General features: G+C 45.2%; 1 protein-coding gene across 7 annotated transcripts in view; it reads left to right on the top strand.

Moving 5' to 3' along the window:
- PCM1 (pericentriolar material 1) overlaps positions 1-17,138 on the top strand; it is a 713,620-nt gene that overhangs the window by 157,997 nt on the left and 538,485 nt on the right. For all 7 annotated transcript variants that reach the window (XM_069200330.1, XM_069200304.1, XM_069200313.1 and 4 more), the window contains exons 14-15: positions 2,074-2,213; positions 2,295-2,424. In XM_069200330.1, the coding sequence (XP_069056431.1) occupies positions 2,074-2,213; positions 2,295-2,424 (270 nt within the window). The remainder of the gene's footprint in view (positions 1-2,073; positions 2,214-2,294; positions 2,425-17,138) is intronic.

The raw sequence follows: 17,138 nt of genomic DNA, 5'->3' as shown, positions 1-17,138 counted from the left end.
ACTGTGAGTACCAAAACCTGTCCCCCCTGAGCCCCCACAGCGCCGCCTGCAGAGGGAATCCCGAGGCTTCCCCTGACCGCGACTCTCTGAAACCTAAGTCCCGACGCCTGGAAAAGACCCTGCACCCGCAGCCCCCAGGACCTGAAGGACCGGACTTTCACTGCAGAAGTGACCCCCAGGAGTCCCTCTCCCTTGCCCAAGTGGAGGTTTCCCCGAGGAAGCCCCCCCTTGCCTGCCTGCAGCGCTGAAGAGATCCCTTGATCTCTCATTGACTTCCATTGCGAACCCGACGCTTGTTCTAACACTGCACCCGGCCGCCCCCGCGCCGCTGAGGGTGAAATTTCTGTGTGGGCTTGTGTCCCCCCCCGGTGCCCTACAAAACCCCCCTGGTCTGCCCTCCGAAGACGCGGGTACTTACCTGCTGGCAGACTGGAACCGGGGCACCCCCTTCTCTCCTTTGAAGCCTATGCGTTTTGGGCACCACTTTGAACTCTGCACCTGACCGGCCCTGAGCTGCTGGTGTGGTAACTTTGGGGTTGCTCTGAACCCCCAACGGTGGGCTACCTTGGACCAAGAACTGAACCCTGTAAGTGTCTTACTTACCTGGTAAAACTAACAAAAACTTACCTCCCCCAGGAACTGTGAAAATTGCACTGTGTCCACTTTTAAAGTAGCTATTTGTGAATAACTTGAAAAGTATACATGCAATTGAAATAATTCAAAGTTCCTAATGTACTTACCTGCAATACCTTTCAAACAAGATATTACATGTTAAATTTGAACCTGTGGTTCTTAAAATAAACTAAGAAAATATATTTTTCTATACAAAACCTATTGGCTGGATTTGTCTCTGAGTGTGTGTACCTCATTTATTGTCTGTGTATGTACAACAAATGCTTAACACTACTCCTTGGATAGCCTACTGCTCGACCACACTACCACAAAATAGAGCATTAGTATTATCTCTTTTTACCACTATTTTACCTCTAAGGGGAACCCTTGGACTCTGTGCATGCTATTCCTTACTTTGAAATAGCACATACAGAGCCAACTTCCTACAATATGTGTATATATATCTTTATTCCATTTGCATGGACATCTCTTTTCTTTATACTCTATCACTCCTACTTTATCCTCTGTGGGAAAACAATCTAACATGGAGTCGATGCCCATGCGCAGTGGAGCTGAAGAGGAGTCGTCACTCGATCCCGTGACTCGAAAACACTTCTTCGAAGAAAAACAACTTGTAACACTCCGAGCCCAACACTAGATGGAAGGACTATGCATAGCATGTGAATCTGCAGTGGAACATGCCACGAACAGATGTACATTGGGTAAGTGACATTTTCCATATGTATCATAGGAAATATATATATGTGCATATATATTTTATGTATTGAGTTTCGCACATGTGCTTGTGATGTTAGTATTCATCCTTTCGCCTCGAAGGCATAGTAAAAAAATAAAATAAAGTGGGTGAAACTGATGTCAGCACGCCGGCGAGGGCTTCTTTTGGCTCCGATGACGTTGGATGGAGTTGTGTGCAGAGCCGTGCTGTTATGACATCCTCATCGACGTGGAGAGCTAGAAATAAATTTCCGTTGAATGCTGCTGCATTGGGAGAATTCAGAAGGCAAGGAATCCACAAGTAGATACTGTATCCACCAGAAAATTCAACTCTTGTCTTTAATAACAGCCTATGCATTGCTATAGTTTTAGGTGAAATATGCTTGTGTTTAGGATTTTGGCAGCAGCTTTTGCGGTAGAATTGTGGCGACCTGGCATGTTGGCAGTGTACGCATGCCAGCTGAAGAATACTGGCAACACACATTCACCCTTTGAATCATGGAACTCTGAGGGTGACTTAGCCATTGTAAGTGCACAGTGCATCATTCACCCATTCCTTAGAGAGGGACCCCCATAGATACCGAGTTGGCAAGCTTAAACAACAAATCTTAGTTTCTGATTTTATTTTTTTCTAATGACTGTATGGATTAACGCATTTGGTATGTTTCAGGATGTTCCTTGTCTGCAATTAAAGTTTATGTATCAAATACTTATTTCTAATTTCAGGATGGTGAAGAGGCAGAGGCTATTCCTGTTGATAGATTGAACTGCGTTGGCGATGCACTGGCAGATGAACATCAGCCAAATAACGTTAGGCCCAGTGTCTCACATCCACAAAGAGATGTGGCGCTCAATGAAAAAGCAAGGTAAATATGTTCCTGTTTGTTCTTAATGGTACTTTTAACAATTTGTGTGATTTTAAACTGAAAATAATTCTGATGCTTTAGGGAAATATTTTATGAAGCCAAACTTGAACAGCAACAAAGAGAATTAAAGCAGCTACATGAAGAAAGAAAAAAACTGATTGACATACAAGAAAAGATTCAGGAATTGCAGAAAGCGTGTCCAGACCTTCAGGTAAAGGATTACACATCATAAATGTTACAGAAACCTGTTTGATATTAACCTTAATGGGTTAGAAATAAATGATGTCATGTAAGATGCCACTGCAGCAATTAATGAAGAACCTCCTTATTCCATAGGAAACTGTTATGGATTGCTAAATGTTTTTACCTTGTTGTAGGAAGCTGACCTGGTATGTGGTGGGTACCTAAGGTACTTAAACCTTATACCAGGTCAGTTGTCCTCCTATTGTGTAGTGGAGGCAGTGTCTAGAAGCCAGGCTCTCTAGCGGTAGCTGTGGATGAGCAGCTAAGGCTTATCTAGGTGACATGCAAAGCTCATGCAATACCACTAATCACCCAGCACTTACACACATGAAAGAAAAAACATTGTGTTAGAAAAATAAAGGTACTTTATTTTAGTGACGCAATTAGCAAAAAAATACTAGATAGGCAACCCTCCAATAGGAGGTAAGTAACACTAAATATGTACACTACTAATCAGGAATACGCATAAATAGCAATGGTGAACAGTGCAATAGCAAATAGACAATAGTGACCCTAGGTGGTGCAGAGTGCCCCCAGTGACCAGGAAGAAAGGAGTAAGTTAGTCGACTTTCCCCAAACTACCAAAAGGACTGAAAATGGAGATAATGCAACACACAGACAAGACTGCAAGAAACCAGCCAGGGATTCCTGAAGAGGAAGACCTGAAAATGAAGGGAGCCAAATCTGGTAACAGGAGCCACTATCCACCTATCTTTGGTTGCAGGAGTTGGTTGACGGTAGGACGAAGACGGTCAGCAATGCAGCCTTGGAGCCGGTGAAGAGTTCCTGGAGGAGCAGGCGATGTCCCATGCCGGATGGATGACTGCAGTCTGTCTGTGTGGAAAAGCGAACAACAACCCTTGGCAAACACAAGAGTCGCGTTAGACGGAAAGTGGAGCTGCCGGGGACCAGCAGGGTCCAGGTGGACTCAACCCATGGAAAGGAGACCTAGGGGACCCTCGGCGATGCAGAGAGTCCACAGAAGAAAAGGCAGCCCCCACAGGACACCCACTGGAAGGGGAACCAGGAGTTGCAGATGAGCCCATGCAGCACAACTGAAGAAGGGTCCCACGTGGCAGAAGAAGCCCGCAGTGGGCTTTGCGTCGCAGGGAGGAGTGCTGGAGGCTGGGGCTACATGGAGCCTGAAGATCCCCAGAAGGAGATGTCAACAAGCCTTGGTAGCTGCAAGAGACACCGTGCACGGGTGTACTGTCCCACGTGGGAAGGTGAGGTCTTACCTCCACCAAAAATGGACAGCTGGTAGAGAGGACCAAGGGGACCACTCCAGTCCAACTGTGATGCAGGATCCACACAGCTCAGGATGAGAGGAGATCCATGCAGCCGGTCGTCGTTGCAGTTGGTGCCTGCGGATGCAGGGAAGTGAATCCTTCACTCCAAGGGAGATTCCTTCTTCTGCAGACTGAAGACTTGCCGCCCTCAAAGAATGCACAGCTGGGGAAATGTGTCAGAAACTGGAAGGAGCCTTGGAAACGGTGTTGCAAGCGGAATCTTAGTCGTGGTTGCAGATTGTCAGTTCCTGGAGGGTCTAGTCGCAGTTCCAGTGGCCAGAAGACGAAGTAGAGGTTGCAGAGGAGTCCTGTTGGAATCTGGCAAGCCAAATCTGAGGACCCACCAAAAAGGGAGACCCTAAATAGCCAAGGAAGAGGGATTGGTCACCTAGCCAGGTGACCACCTACCAGGAGGGGCTCTGACATCACCTGCCTGACCTGGCCACTCAGATGCTCCCAAAGACCTCTGCCCACCCCAGATTCAAGATGGCAGAATCAAAAGATCCCCAGGAGAAGTTCTGGGCACCACCCCTGGGGTGGTGATGGATAGGGGAGTGGTATTTCCCCTTTCCATTGTCCATTTTCTTTCCAGAGCAGGAACTGGAGGTCCCTGAACCGGTGCAGACTGGTTTATGCAGGGAGGGCACCAAATGTGCCCTTTAAAGTATACCAGTGGCTTGGGGAGACTACCCCTCCCAAGCCATTTAACATCTATTTCCAAAGGGAAGAGGGTGTCCCCCCCCCCCCCCCAAAAAAAAAAAGGAAATCCTTTGTTCTGCTTTCCTGGGCTTGAGCTGATGAAGCAGCAGGAGGGCAGAAACCCATCTCAGGGGCGGTAGCAGCTTGAGCTGCCTGAAAAACCCCAGAAGGCTGGTAGGAGCAATGCTGGGGTCCTCTAAGGAGCCCCAGAGTGCTTGGAATCATACTTCCAATACTGGCAACCGTATTGGTGTATGATTTCGACATGTCTGATACCAAACATGCCTAGGTTTGGAGTTACCATTATGTAGCTGGACATAGGTAGTGACCTATGTCCAGTACATGTGTAAAATGACATCGCGCACTAACGAAGTCCACAAAAATGGAGCTGGAGTTCATGATGGTACCTCTGCTCATGCAGGGGTGCCCTCACACACAGGTACCTGCACCCTGCCCTCTGGGCTAGGAGGGCCTACTATAGGGGTGACTTTCAGTGAACTGTAGGGAAAAGGGTGCATGCACCCTTTCACACAGGCTGCAATGGTAGGCCTGCAGATACACTTTGCATGGGCTCCCCATGGGTGGCATAAAGCATACTGCAGCCTATGGGGGACCCCTGGTGCCCAAGTGCCCTGGGTACTTGGGTACCATATACTAGGGTCGTACAAGGGGGCACCAGTATGCCAAACGTGGGGTGTGTGTGGGCCAAGCAACTACATTTAAAGGGATAGATCTTAGTCACTGGGGCCCTGGTTAGCAGGATCCCAGTGAAAATTGTCAAAACACACTGACATCAGGCAAAAAGTGGAACGCAGCCGCGGGGGTAGGTGCACCACTGAGCGCCGGCATCATTACGAATTCACTGTGAACCGGGCAACAGGCCTGCGTGATCCCATGATACCCTTTCTCAGAATGGAGTTGGGTGACTGATAGGAAAGAAAAGCCAGTCCGTTTTATCTCTAGTAAGTGACTGATGACGTCTTGACTGTGAGCGTTAGATTGCAGGAGCTGAGAAAAGGGATAATAATATTTGTTTCCTTTATTTTCAATTGGAATAATCCAATGATTTAGTAGGTCCTGAAGAAGCGTCAGGGGATCCTGTTGGACCATAAGAGACGCGAAACATGTCGACCGCATATTGACCATATACTGAGGGACTTCGGATAATTACCGTCTTCCTTTTCCTTGATTTTTTGTACGAGTGCCTGAGCATTATCTCTTGTTTCACTCCCTTGTAACTTCTTTTAATCTTGACCAATTCCCAACAGCAAATAAACCATTTAGTGAGGGTTTTGAGCCAATTTTACTTTGTCCTTTTCTTCTTCCTCCTCTTTTTCGGACCCACATTTGGTTCCGCGGTTTCATCATTAATAAAAAGATCTCCGGCAAAGAGCCCCCCTTCGGGGGGTGCCCGTCAGGCATTGCAGCGCCGGCCTGACGAGGAGCTGTCCGATGATGAAGCATGACACCATATGTGGTGTGTGAGGACTTTTGCTCCTGATTATCAGGACTTCCTTCCTTTTCCTTGTGTCAGCTTTGGAACACTGTATTATATTTCATTATCAGGTTGTCTGGAGGGCATACACTGGACCACATAATCCTCCAATCCCTTCTCTTTATTCGACAAAAGTGGGGATAACCATGCTAAAAAGAGGCTACTTCATTGCACTTGTTTATCAAACCTGTCCAACTTTCTTTCCCAAAACATTCTGGTCTTCGTACCCTGAACAATAGAAATGCGCTAATTAAGTGTTAAGTAAGATTGACTCTTATTAAAGTTTCCAGAGTTGAGAGCCCATTCACCCTACAGTGGTCAACAGCCTCTTTTATTTAATGGTGTTGTTTGGACTTACGATACACGTGCATTCACATTCTACCTGACTGGCTGTTGAAGATTAAACAGATAAATAATTACCAATCTCCACCAGTCCCTCCCTCTCCACACTTTTCTTGCATCACACTTGGATTGAATTTACAAATACAAATGAATCACTGGCTCTGTGGTAAAAGCATGCCCACAGTTGTCCTCTCATGTTGACTTCTTAGGATTTAGTCCCTGAATCAGTTGAGTCATCTACGGTAGTACAGTTGGAGGATTGAGCATTTGAGCTCTCTGTGTTCTGCAGCCATATAGGTGGAAAAAGAAGACCAGTCTGTGTTAAGAAAACTATTGTGACTATCCTGTCTACATGATGAAGGTGTAAATCTAAGCTATCTGTTAATTAAATGTCATCAACCTAAAACAACAAATTCAAATCACCTTTCAACAACTCAGTTATTTGGGTTGTAAAAAAAAAAAAAAAAAAAAAAAAACTCCAATGTTATTCTACCCTTGAGGTAATCTTATAAAGTTGTATTTTTTTTCCAAAAGCAAAAGTGAGCTGAAATGTTTATTTGAGGGTTATACTCTTGGTAAAGTACCCATTTGCCATGCCTATTATGGTTTTATATTTTTGAGTATGAGATGCATCATTAATTTGGTATTATGTGCATTTTAAGTAACATAACATTTACCGTCTCATTTCAAATTTCGATAGTCTAAAACCAGTTCCAAAGATTTGTTTGGTTTCTCTACCAGGACAACCTGGGGAATTGTTTCTGTCCCAATTGCCTTATTTTTTTTGTTTAGTGTAGTAGTCATATATATAATACCCACTTACTGGTGTACCAGTCCTTAAATTGACTATCACTAGAAAGAAAAGGTATCCATTATAGCCTTAGAACCCGCCGTAGCAGGCTCTACCGGCTATTAAAGACCCGCTCCCTCGTTAAATGCCTGAGGCGAGGGCATTTAACAAGGGAAAGGGGCTTTAATAGCCGGTAGAGCCCGCTACGGCGGGCTCTAAGGCTATTAGACCATTCTGCCACTCAAGGCAGAATGTTCTATTAAAAAAAACAAATTGCTCACGGAGCGCTTTGTTCACAGCTGTTGCTGTGAACAAAGCGAACATTGGAATGTTGGCGCTGCGGGCTTTTACCAGTCAGTAAAAGCCTGCAGCACTCCATTGTTTTCAATGGAGCTGCCAATGTTCGAATGTTCTAATAAAACTTTCTCCCTGAAAGAAGCGTCAATTATAGTTTGTAGAAGTCTGTCTCCTTTCGCAAGTATCATCTCATAAGAATAAGTCATTTGCATCTAGAAAATAGAGATTATCTGCTCCATATCTTGTTTGTATATCAAATTTGGTGTTTGTACCTCTCCAGTTTACGGAAGGACTTATGCCTCAGGTGGGCTGTTTCTTCTTCTGGATAGTCTTTGCAGCTCCCACCCACTCCCTGTTGTTACTAGGACCCACTTTCTTTGAGGCATCCTGTTTATTGTCCAGATCCCCTGGCTGCCTCCTTGCTCCTCCTAACAGGTCTGTCCCTGGAAAGTGTGTTTTTCCCCGTGTTTGAACGGGGTCCTCTCTCAGCGACCCTGTGAAAAATAAAAAATAATGCTTTTCAATGGATTGATATCTATCTGGAGCCATAATAGTTCTCCTATCTCTTAAGTTGTACCCTCTTTGTTTTTTATCTCTATGGTAATACCGAATTTTCAGTTTATTATATTCACTCTGAATTTTAGCACTCTATCCTTGGGATCATCGTATCTCCTCCTTCTCTTTGATTAATCTCATTTTCTGATCTGTGCTTTAACTGGGGTTTCTGTGACTTTGTGATGATGGTGATCTCCCCTGGAGAACAACTTGGGAGATCGTCTTTCTTAACTTGTGCGATCTTAGTATATCTCTGGTGTGTATCCAATAGAGCTACATTGCTATTTATATTCCCAATAATAATTTCCACTACTGTATCCATGCTTCTTATTAATTTCATACACAGGCCCACTTCAAGTGAAGCAGCATTTTCTGTATCTGTTTATGGACTACTGACAGCACCTATCTTGACAATATATGTCTGGTGGTGCACAATGTGGAAAATATCCTATGATTGACATTGCTGTTGACCTTGTGCCTTTCCAGTTGGATGGCATATATTCATTATTTGGTGTTTATCCACTGGAGTTGAGTGCGAATGTACTAGCTTTCCAAAATCGAATTCCATTATTTTAATTGGGCATCTCCCATTATTGTATTTGTAGTTTGTGGATTAATGACAGTTTTTTCTGCGTGTGTAGGCATTTCAATATTACCTGTGACATATGTACCTTGGTGCTGCAGTGCATATTGGCTCTCCTTTATAGATATATTTATTTCTGTCAACATTTTCCCAGTTTCTGCTGTAGAAAACTGTTGCCTGTCTGAAAGTGGTGTAAATGAGGCAGACATAGGCCATGTTTGCCCTGGCAGTTTTAAATGTTCTAAGCACACATTCACCTTCACATGCTGCAATCAACCTTGGCACAGAGTCATCTGCTCTGCGTAGGTTAGTGGCACCTCAATAAAAACATAGGATCATAACAGAAAGGAGGATCTACTATTGCTTATTCTGTGTCTCTCCTTGCTGCATCTACCTCATGTACTTCATAGCATGCTCTGAGCATCAGTGTAACCTTGTATTGGGGTAATTTGCATCCCCTTGCCTTCAAATGGACGGTGAGGCCACATCCACTTTTTTTTATTACCTCCTGAGGTAGATCTCCTCCTTTACTCACAAAGATTCAAGAATTGGTATTAGCCATTTGAGCATATACTTAGTATTTGTTAAGAATTTAACAAACCTCAGTTGGATAGGGGGATGCCATTCTTGTTATTGAGGAACATCACTGGCCGTCTCCCTGCAAACAGAGCCCCCCTTCAGAAGCATATGGAAGCCTTGAAAGGCAATGCTACATTTTCCTCCTTTCTTCCAAGACTGATCTTTAAAAGATCCTCTACCCTTGCAGCTGTGATTAGTGTTAACAAGCGAAGGGCAAACATTTTCCTTCTCTGTCTTAACGTGAGCGGTGTCCGAAAAACATGGAGTTTCTAAATTGAAAACATGGTTTAGGAATCTGGCTCGCAATACGGTGTACTAAAAAGAAAGACACACACTCAAAGGATAAATCCGAGACCAAATTAGAGAAATAACACTTAATTTTATATGTGTTTTCGAACCCAAGAACTTTGTAAGTACATTTTCAAGCACAACTACATTTTAGATTAAAAAATCATCACTTAGTGCAGTTCTCAGAGTTCTTAAATATGCGTTGTGGCTGCAGGTGTTGTCCGAGTCCAGTAGGTAAGGACTCTAGCTAGAGGGGATGTGTTGGCACAGGTAACCCACCTCAGATTGGATCAGGGGCGACTGGTGCAGTGGTTGCTGGGGGTGTTGGTTTTTCTCTCACCACAAGGCCACAGGTGAGGGAGCTTGCGTGCAGAGGCTGCAGCGAACCTGGGATAGTCCAATATGGGTGGGGCCATGATGGACTTGGACTCTAGACTGCAGGGGAACCTAGCTGGCACTGTTGGTTGGCTTCACTTTGTATCGTTGACTTCGGATGCAGTGGTGACTTCAGCTGTCCGGTCTTTGCTGTTCTGGAGCCTGCAGATTCTTTTCTTGACTTTGTTGCAGTGCAGATCCGCTGCTCACAGGAGTCGTGAGCCTTTATGTAAGGTGGGCAGTCCTCCTGGGATTATGGAGGCTCAGCTGCAGGATGAGTAGTCTTTTTGGGCAGACTTCGTCTAGGTTAGCAGGCAGGCTGGTGGGGTTGGTACCAGGTTAGCTACTTCTTCTTTACCTTTTCTGCAGGTGCAACTCTTCTTTGTCCTTTGCTTCTTAGATCATCAGGACTCGAGTTCTAGGGCTCAGGGGTGCCACATAAATGCTCAAGTTATGGGCATTACGGGGAGTGCAATGTGGCAGCCGATGGGCTGCCCACCTTTAGGCTGACTGCACCCTTTCTATGACCACTTTCGCTTGGAAGTGGTCATAACCCTAGTGGCCTAATTCCTTCAAACAAGATGGAGGAATGTGATAAGTAGTGTTCACTTCATCTTGTCCCCCTTAGGGATGAGACTGGCATGAAGTGGGCAAACCTAATCTGTCTAATTTTCCTCTCTGTGCTGTGGCCCAAGTGGGGTTGATCATCGCCGCCATCTGGAGAGACCTGGGTTGCATTACAAGGGTGGCTAGGCCTTTGAAGGTCCCCGCTCTGGTATGTCCATCCTGTCTGGGTGACGCGCTAACACCTCCGCCCAGTGCAGGCTTTTGTCTCTGGCCCTTGAGAGTGCTTGCTCTCACCTTTGGGGTGCCAGAATCGTGTCTAAGGTGGCAGAACTGGTCAGAACTAGTCAGTCAACACAGTTGCTGGTAGTTTTTCAGGGGGCACTTCTAAAGTGCTCTGTGGGTGCAGTTAATAATAAATCCTTCACTGAAATCGGTAAGGGTTTAATAATCTGAGATGTTTGATGCCAAACATCCCAGGGTTTAGAGAAACCACATGTGTCGGGATGCACCCTGCCTCAGGGTTAACTTACACCTGGCAGATGCACTGATAAGGGACCAGTCACACAGGCATGCATGACAGGTAGTGTTTTCAATTTCAACCTGAACCAACATAGTCGGTCTGAAATGGCAGCACTTTGTGGGTTTGGTGAGGGGGGTCCCTCGAGGTGGCACAACTGGTGCTGCAGCCCTCTGGGACATTCCTTAGTACCCCAGACCCTTGGTACCAGGGGTACCATTTACTAGGACTTACAGTGGGTGCTAAAGAGTGTGCCAATTGTGCAAAACAACTGTGAAGTTTTGGGAAAGGGCTCTGGCACTGGGGGCCTGGTTAACAGGGACCCAGTGCACTAACAGTCTAATTTATATCAGGTACCAGGCAAAGAGTGGGAGACTAATCATGCCAAAAAGGGTGCTTTCCTACACATGACAATGAATCACATTTCTGTTAGGGTTATTATTAAAAAAAAAAAACTCTGCATAACTAGATCCTCCATCTATACATCTAATATTAATCTGATATTAATATAATCTTCTATACATGCACTCAGGCCTGTTTTTGCATGCATCATGCGTTATTATACGAAAGCCCTGCCCTATACACATTTAGCATATGCAAAAGTAATAGGTACCCTAATATAATACATAAACATAGTGGAATTAATGCCTGGACCTTTGAAGATTGCACTTTCCCATGATCCCATACCAGGCGGTGGTTAGGCAGTTGGTATATTTCTTCTCTGTGAGGTAGAGCCTGAACACAATCCAACTTGTTTTAAAGCGTTTTGTGCCTTATTACACCAAATATCTGGTGGTGTTTTGCTATCACTCTGCACCTAATGACACACTCTTTCTTTCTCTTATTTATTTTTTTCCCCCCGGGGAAATTCTTTTTACCTGACTTTTTTTTCTTGATGGTGTTTTACATTCCTTTTACATTGACACAATGCTTGCTCTTGTTGAATAATGCCCTGCTTGTGAAGAGAAAATGTTGGGCAATGAAAATCTAGATGTTTGTTGTTCTAACACACACTTCATTAAAAACAGACTTGTGAAAAGGTATGCCTATATAGGGACGTTTTAGTTATGCTCTAAATTTACTTGCTCAAAACCATGGAAATTCAATCCAGCAGTTAAGGTTAAGTTATTTCAAGTAACTATTACATGCGCCCTAAGGTAATTCTAACTCCATAACTCCTGCCCCCGTCATGCAGTTTTTTCCTTCAATAAATTTACTGCTAATGATTCATTGATATTTTCATTGATGTTATAAAAGTTGTCATGAGTGCTATAATATCCGGGGTAATTAGCAGTGCATGGCGCGGGTTATTGTTATTTGAAATAACTCTATAACTGCTGAGTTTCTATGGTTTTATGCACGTAAATTCAGTATCTAACTAGATCCTTCATTTATTTTTTTTAAGTGAATTTCTGTGGTTTATTCAATTCTATTTCCTAACTATAACCTCCCTGTAACCTTTGTTTTTTGTAGTTGAATTTCTATATATATTTTTTTTTAACATAAAGTAATTTTAATGACAATATGTTGATCCAACCACCGCCACACTTGGCCTTCGGCGGTGTGTGCGCTGGCCGCAGTGCCTGTATCTCTGGATGTGAGAGTAGGTGTGAGAGGGTATCTGTGGGTGTGAGTGTCTCTAAATGGGTGTGTGAGTGTCTGCGTAGTTCTATGAGTGGGTGCGTGAACCTGAGTGGGTGCATGAATATCTGAGAGTGTCTGTGAGTGGGTGCGAGAGTCTGAGTGAGTACATGTGTCTGTGTGTGTGTGGGACTCAAATACAAAGGGATCTCACCTGACCTTTTATCCAACATGAGTCCACAGCTTTGCACAAAATATCTACCAAAAGGCAATTCTTTCTGTCTCCTTGAGTAAATGTCCAGTGTGTACTATACACTACAGCTGTGTAATAGACCACGAGGAAATGTCACCAGGGACCTTGTTTGCGTTTGGCAATGTGATTGTTTCTTGTGTGTCTTTCACTAGAATTTTTTGATAACATGAATCCTCCTATAGAGAGGCCAGCAAGAGTACACAGACCTAAATCTACACAAATCCATGGTCCTTCTTGTTATCTAAATGACGTAAGTGCTTCTTTATTTTTGTGGCGATATCCTCGTATTCCTCTGCATCAAGAACGTGCCACCAAAATCATTGGGAAACACACTGGGACACCCTTTGGTAAGCTGTCTATCACCCTTGCAAAATGTTTGAAGACCTTTGCATACTATTAAGATGGACAGTGTGGGGACAAGCAGTCGGAGCTTCCAGGTGATTTACACATTTGCATAGTTGTAGCATTTTAAAGGAGAACCATGGACTCTGCTTTCACCAGGAGAGGGCAAGAAAGAGCCCACTCGTCACAGTCACCCACAGAAAGTTCTTCAGTATATCGGTGATCCCTGAACTAATTTTGGCCTCTGAGACCCCTTCCCCGGGCCCAGCCTCAAATTAATTTGTTTTTATGGTGAAGGGGGCTGCGCACCCCCTGGTGCCCAGCCATGTCACCTGGGTGCCCTCAGGGCACCTAGTCAGCACCATTGGGGACCGTGGAGGGAGCCTCAATGCCCCTACGGTCCCAGTTGGCTCTCTGCCTCCTATGGGAGCTGGCATTGCTGTCACAGGCAGCTGCTAAACATGCAGCTCCCTGCCCGTGAGAGAATTGTTTTCTTGGTTTCCCTGTCCACATGTCAGCAGGTAGAGAATCAGAGGAAACCTCCGCTCCCAGCAAGTGAGAGATGTTTGATAGCTCTTGCTTTCTTGGAGCAGAGTTGTATTGGCTTGGACTTGGTGGGAGCTGTCAAAGCTCCCTCCAAGTCAGGCCAAACAGCTATGTCTTGGAGGTAGGCACCCCAGGTCTTAGCAGGAGCTGGCCCTGAGGGGTGGCAGTCCCCAGGGCTATTACTGGTTCTACGAGGGGAGCTGTGCGGCCCCCTCCTCCAATGTTTAAACAGCCCCAGGGAGGTGTTGGTCCCCAGGACTGCAAAGAACCCCCTTCATTCTCTCAAGCCTCGGGGAAGTGGTGGCCCTTGCGCTGTGGAGGCTGCGCGACCCCCTTATTTTCAAACAATTGACCAAGAGAGATGGCAGGGCCTGGGGGTGGGGTCCTCAGGACTCTTCCCTACTGTAATTAAAAGATTTTGCCCCCAGGTGGTGATGGTGCTCCCCAGGGGAGGTCCTTCCTAATATTTGATTTAAGCTCCGGGGAGGTGGTGGTCCCCAGGGCTTTGAATAGGCCTAGGAGGGGGGGGGCATGCTCCCCCTCATTTATTTATTATATTCCATTGTTTACCCACTTGCCAGGCCCAAACCGTCCCTTTTACTACATGTAAGTCACCCTTAAGGTCGGCACTAGGTTGCCCCATGGGCAGGGTACAGTGTATTTAAACGGTAGGACATATACTGGTATGTTTTGCATGTCCTGATAGTCAAATACTTCCAAATTCGTTTTTCACTATTGCAAAGCCTATCCCTCCCATAGGTTAACATTGGGATTAACTTTAAATATCTGTTAACTGTTTTTTTCCAATTGGGAGCAGGTAGATGCATGGAGTTTGGGTTCTCTGAACTCACAATTTAAAATTACATCTTTTGATAAAGTTGTTTTTTAGATTGTCTGCTTGAAAATGCCACTTTTAGAAAGTGGGCATTTTCTTGCTAACCCATTCTGTGCCTCTGCCTCAGTGCTGAATGCACCTCTGGGTCAGACTGACAGGCTGTTTGTGAATTCACTCTAGATAGTGACACAAAGGGAGCTGAGGTGTGTTCTGCATATCATGATGAGCCTTCCTGGGCCAGATTGGGAGGGAGGAGCTGATACCTGCACTTGAAAAGGCTGTGCCTGCCTTCACATAGTACAGTCTCCAACCCCCTAGAGTGTGTCTGGGGCAGGGCAATGAAGAGGCAGGGTATGCGCACTTCAAAAGCTGTCCTTTGAAGTTTGTCTGTTACAAAGGCAGAATTGAGTATAAGTATTGGACTGCTGACCCCACAATTTTTAAACACTTTTGGATCAAGAGGAACCCCGGCCAAGGAGAAGAGCTGTGAGGAGGAGTACTGCCCCTTTGCTGTGTGTGCTTTGCCTGGTTGGTCTGTAGTTGATGCTTCTGCCTTAGAGAGACAAAGTCTGGACTTCGCTGTGTATATCCGGCTTGTGAATTTTCTTCAAGTGCTTGGACTGAGCTTGCCTCCTGTTAAGAAGTCTCTGGGACATCAAAGACATAATCTGCCAATACCTGGCTTTCTTGCTGAGACCCCCATGACTTGCCAAGTGATGCCACATGCAGTACCTGGGCCCCGGAAACAAGAAGCTGGCAGAACCAGAGTGAAAATCAATGCATTAGAGCCAAGCTGCAGAAAAATCGATGAAGTGTCTGCACTGCAGCTGAAAAATTGGCGCTGCGCCGGTCAAATCGATGCATCACCAGCTCAGCGTCGATTCATCCTTGCAGTGCATCCGGATTTTCTATGCATTGTGTCTGGGCTCCAAATCTTCAACATCACAGACCGGTCTCAAGGCTGCTTGTCCAGAAACTGACTCATCACTTACCGGCAGAGAAAGAATCAACACACTGCCACACTTGCGAGTAAGGAATTGATGCATCTCTTGCTTTTCCGATGCACGCTTGCCCGTGCGGCTTTATTTTGACGCATACCAGGTACTTTGTGCTAAAGCAACACGTCTATTGATTCTTATGGATTGTCTCTTTTTACTTGAAAATTTCATATCTTTACTTATGTATGTTGGATTTTAGTTGTTTTAGTCTTGCTTGATTTAGATAAATATTGGCTAACTTTCTAAACTGGTGTGGAGTCCTTTTATGGTGTTTTCTCTTTGTTACTGTATGTGCTTGTGCAGATACTTTATACATTGCCTCTGAGATAAGCCCGACTGCTTGTGCCAAACTACCAATGGAGTGAGCAGGGGTTATCTGAGCTCTATCTCCTTTACCGTGACTAGAGTGAGGGTCTCTGCTTGGACAGGGTGTAAACTGACTGCCAACTAGAGACCCCATTTCTAACTCTGACACTACGGGAGAATTATTTTGGGGGCTGATCCGCTGATCCACTGCGGTGCTCAGCGCAACCCCGTGTAAACCTTTGAAGGATCTGTGGATCCTTAAAGCAATGGGGGAAAAAAAACAATGACCCACTCACTCACCAAAACATGTTCTCACTGCAGAAGCTTTTCAGGCGTGCCCTCAAGGACAGGGAGAAGTTCAGGCTTCATGGACTCCAAGAGAGAGGATCATCTACAAGAAGCCTTGAGGGAACACCAGTCTTCTCCAAAGAGCCTTCCTCATCCAGAAGAACCCCACGTAGGAAGATTTTGGGAAAACGCCAAAAATTGGGATCCCGGTTAACGTCTAGAGGTATGACGTTGAGGAAGATACTGGTATGTTAGTCATTGAAAACCCGTTGAAAAGTGGTTTAACTTACCAGTCGATGTCAGAACACACCAAGCGCTTGACATCAAGAGACATCAGCAGCAAGAAGGCACCATCAGTCGACGTCAAGCCACTCCTTGGCGATAGGACAGCCTTCACCGTCAAGGTTGGTGTCGACAGCCAGACGAGATTCATCGATGTCAAGATACACATCACCGTCAAGACAGCGTGCAAAACATGTATTGATGTTGAAGCCATAGACGTCAAGGCATGTAATAATAACTTTAAAAAAAATAAAAATTACTCCACACTATGTCAAAGGCAAAGCAAGTGTCAATGTCAACTGACAAAAATGTTGCGCAAAAAGCCTCAGTTGACATACTCTGAGACTCAGACTGTATCCCTGGACTTGCTGGAATCTGGACTTCGATCCCCTTCTAGGACAAGATCACAGTCTCAGTTCCCTCCAAGATGGTTGGAAAGTTTAAGAAAAAAGACCACTACCTCCACATCGGATGCTGAGTATTTTTAAGCGTACTCTCCCTCCAGGCTTTGTACACCCTTTCCCAAGAGAACTCCTTCTCCATGGTTCTCTCCTAGTATGCCATCTGTGCCTCCTAAAAAACTCATCACGTAGGGGTCCACAGCCATCGCCTATTTGCCACTCGTCTAGATCACGTACAACATCTAGAACCAGGGCAAGGTCCAGATCTCTCACTGCTCCACCCAGGCACAGAAGGAGAACACCATCTTGGTACACAGCATCCCGGTCCTTGGTGAGAAACTATTCTCCTACACTCTGACTCACCCCCAGCAAGTGTGTCACCGGTGAATGATCTCTAAACATTAATCAGTGTTTACCGATGTTCTGATCAGAGGTGCAACAACACTAAATATAGGCATCCCAACAACAAAGACA

This window comes from Pleurodeles waltl, chromosome 1_2, assembly GCF_031143425.1.
Source record: "Pleurodeles waltl isolate 20211129_DDA chromosome 1_2, aPleWal1.hap1.20221129, whole genome shotgun sequence".
Lineage (NCBI taxonomy): Eukaryota > Metazoa > Chordata > Amphibia > Caudata > Salamandridae > Pleurodeles > Pleurodeles waltl.
This window is presented reverse-complemented; position numbering and strand designations above follow the sequence as displayed.